This window comes from Neofelis nebulosa, chromosome 7 (assembly GCF_028018385.1).
Source record: "Neofelis nebulosa isolate mNeoNeb1 chromosome 7, mNeoNeb1.pri, whole genome shotgun sequence".
In the NCBI taxonomy this organism is placed as follows: Eukaryota; Metazoa; Chordata; class Mammalia; order Carnivora; family Felidae; genus Neofelis; species Neofelis nebulosa.
The window spans coordinates 74,477,965-74,481,519 of record NC_080788.1 but is presented as its reverse complement, the minus strand read 5'-3'; the positions used below and the strand labels follow the sequence as shown (position 1 = coordinate 74,481,519).

At 58.2% G+C, this 3,555-nt stretch overlaps 1 protein-coding gene across 1 annotated transcript; it reads right to left on the bottom strand.

Moving 5' to 3' along the window:
* Positions 1-2,698: 2,698 nt before the first annotated feature.
* PSMB11 (proteasome subunit beta 11) lies at positions 2,699-3,555 on the bottom strand. The gene has a single exon (XM_058740815.1). The coding sequence runs from the start codon at positions 3,553-3,555 to the stop codon at positions 2,701-2,703; it is 855 nt and encodes a 284-aa protein (XP_058596798.1). The 3' UTR covers positions 2,699-2,700.

Below are 3,555 nucleotides of genomic sequence, written 5' to 3'. Positions count from 1 at the left end.
CGACTGAGTCACCCAGGTGCCCCTCAACACCTCTCATGCTGCTTGGTTAGGGCAGCTAGGTGGTAGGAGAACAGGACCCCTGCCCCCGGGGCTGGATTTGTCATTTGCTGCGCTGAAGGGTGGACCCGGACCCCTGACTGGCCAAAGGCCTGTGCCAGAGCAGGCTGGCTGTCTCTGAAGGAGATGATTAAGAGGCAGCACCCCAAGCATGGTGTCGGAGGGACAGGGTTTTCCAGTTCAGGGCAGGATGGGGAAGCTCTCTGTCCCTTTGGTCTCACCCCAACATCTGTATCAAGCCTTCAGGAATAAGTGGAGAAAAAGGACAGACTTGTGGGCCATTCCTTGGTGGTGAAGGGTGCACTGAGGTGGGACACGGGCCTTTACCTGCTCTCCTGGTCCACCCCAATTCCATTAAACTTAGAAGAAAAAACAGGGCACAGGGAAGCAGGCCTGTCAGCAAGACCTCTGGGTGCATCTCTGGTCTCAAATACCTCATCATCTCGAAGGATAGAACTTATCAAAGGGAGTGAAGAGGGGCAGGACCGTGGAAGGAAAGAAAGGAGAGAAGGGACAAGGTGATGGGAGAAGGAGACACCAGAAGAAGGAGCTCCCCTCCTATTCTACCCTCTCTAGCTGGGTTCAGTCCTTCCCCAGTTTATGCGGAGGGGAGGGGCACAAAACATCCCAGGGGAGTGAGACTCAGGCAGTTTTTGAGCCTTGGCTGGGCTGGGGTGGGCCCCCCCCCACCCCCCCGAGCTGCTAGCCACCCACACAGACATATATACTTTTTCTCATTCCTAGGGCTTTAGGATAGGGCTGTGAAGATGCAGAGGTGGTGAACTAGTGGGGTGAGCTCTGCCCCCACTTCCTCTCTGCTTTGGACCATTTTTCCAAAATAAATGGCAAGACCTGGCTTTCTCTCTGAGGAGGGCCCACTCTCCCTATCCACGTGTCAGTGTTTCTCTTCCAGTCTGTTTCCTGGCTCCGGACACAGGACAGCACATGCATCACCTACCACACGCAGGTGCACACACTTCTACTGGGTCACTCACTCACACCAGGACACATGTCCACATAAATCTCTGTACTTGGAGATGCACCCTCTTAGGCCCGAGTCAATCAAATGCTTGAATCAAAGGTCCCCACCACCTTTTCCTCCCTCTGCCTCCACTGCTTTCCTTCCTGAGACTCTCTGGCCTTTCCTTCCTCCTCCTCCCTACTCATGCCCTGAAGGCCAGAGCCTGGAGGTCTCCTCCCTCTGGGCAGCTCCAGCCAGGAGGAATTCTTAGCAGGAAGTGCAGGGTTGGGGCTTGGGGCTTGGAGCTCAGGGCTGGGCTGGAGGCTGAGAGGAGAGGCATCCAGGGGGACTAAATGGAGGCTGTTAATCTTGAGACTGGATGCTCTGTGGGAGTGGGATGAGAGAGAAAGAGGGTTCAGCAACTTTCCCTCCAGGCAGTCCCATCTCTTGGTTGACTGTGCTTCCCCCCACCCCTTCAACTTTGCTTGGGGAGGGGCAGGGCAGGGACAGCATCCTTCCTGGACCGGCAGCCTGCACCCGCCAAGTCAGGGCTTACAGGGGAGCTGGGGGAGGGGCAGGAAGGGCAGGAGGAGGTGTGCTAACCCAATGTTTCCCACTGGCACAGCCACCTTGCTCTTTTCTTCATTCCCCAGAGAGAGTGACAGGAAGGAGAGGCTGGAAAGAAGGCAGAGGGAAGAAAGAGGAAAGAGGAGAGAAGTCTGGCAGCAACAGAGACAGGCCAAAAACCAGAGCAAACGGTGGCCAAGGCTCTAGGCCCCAGTATGTCATGGGGGTGGCTGGCTTCCAGGCCCTCAGGCTCCTCTGGGTTCATTCACCCCAGGCAGGGGCTTGGCCCAGCTGCTCTCTCCCTTTCTCTTAATTCCCGGAGGCCTGCAGGGCCTTGGACAGAGAGAGAAGGCAAGAAAGAGGACCTGGGAGGACACGCTGTGCCGAATCGGCTCTGGAGCAGAAGGCCTGGATCCAAGCCTCCTCTCTGCCACTTACTGTGTGACCCCAGCAAGTCACATAACCCTTTGAACCTGTTTCCTCTTCTGTAAGGTGAGGATAATTATTACCTCCGAGTTATCATGAGAAGGGCATTCAATAAGGAGCAGCAACTGTAGTCATTAGAGTCCTGTGCAGCGGGGAGGGGGCAAAGGGGAAGCAGCTGGGAGAAACCCTCCTCACCACCACAGGCTCCACTTTGCCCCGCCCCACCCCTAGCCTGGGTGCTCTGGGTGACTCTCCCCACCTTATTCCTCTTCCAGCCATCCCCCTCACAAGGTGACAGTGATAAACTCTGAAACCGAGATGAGCACAGGAACGGGAAGAAAAGAGAGCAGGGATCTGGTGGGGAAAAGCAGCAAAGAGGGTGGTGAGAAAGAGGGTTTAGCCCCCAGCCCTGTGTCTGGCGTGCAGCAGGCACATGACAGGAGTATTTGCTGAGAGGAGAACTTGGTGGTGGGAAGGACGCCAGACCAATCCATCCGGCATCCATAGGAACATGCTGGACAGAGCCATCAATAGCACTGGGAGGCAGAAAGGGATGGAGACTTGGAACAAATGGAGCTGGCAACCCGTACAGGAGGGAGCCAGATGCTGTGAGGCTGCTCCCCTGGTGGCCCATCACCCCCCACCCACCCACTCCCTGGGCTGAGGCCCCCTCCAAGTCCTGCCGCTTCTCACAGCATCTCAGTCTCTGCAGGCATCCTAGAGTCTCTGTGCGGGCTGGCGGGCTCCGGATGGTCCCGGCTGGCCTCCTCCTCCTTTTCCTTGTCTGGATCCGGAAGCTTCTGCAGTTCCGAGTACAGCACACAGGCATCGTTGCGTGACACATACTCCCATCCACTCTCCCGCACGTGGAAAAGGTCTACAGAACCCCCGGAGTAGGCATCGCGGTGGGTGGCGTGGGCCACGGCACAGCGAGCCAGGGCATAGGCTTCCTGGGGGGTCATGTCATAGCGGTAGCCACGGTCTAGCACGCCATAGGCATAGGGAGATCCAGAACCCACGGAGAAGATGTTCCCTTGCAGGCGGGTGCCGTCACTGTAGACATAGAAGAGGGCAGGGCCAGAGCGGTCCCAGCCACACAGGGCCGTGGCCACACACAGATCCAGGCCCCGGTAGCAGGACATCATGGTCGACAAGAGCTTGGCGGCACCGGCCACGCTGGGCAGCTGACCCTCCCTCAGTGCCCGAAGCCGCAGCTCCCGTCGCAGCACGCGGTACCATATGGCACAGTCGGCCGAGGTGCCGGAGGTGGTGCCCAGGAGGTGCTGGTGCACAGGGATGATCTTGCGTGAGGTTGGACACTCCACATAGTTGCCGCAGGAGGAACGTGTGTCAGCAGCAGCGATGACCCCATGCCGGAAGAGGAAGGCCAAGGTGGTGGTGCCATGGGCCAGCCTGGGGCCGTGGATCTGCAAGAAGGTTTGAGGATCGCAGCCTGGGGGCACAGCCCAGGCAGGCTGAGGCAGGTGAGGTGATGGTCCCTGGGTGTTGGGGGCCTGCCACTTGCACACATCCTGCAGGGCCAT

Excerpts from the sequence above, each read along its gene's own strand:
- PSMB11 (XM_058740815.1), bottom strand. The coding sequence starts at position 3,555 with ATGGCCCTGCAGGATGTGTGCAAGTGGCAGGCCCCCAACACCCAGGGA.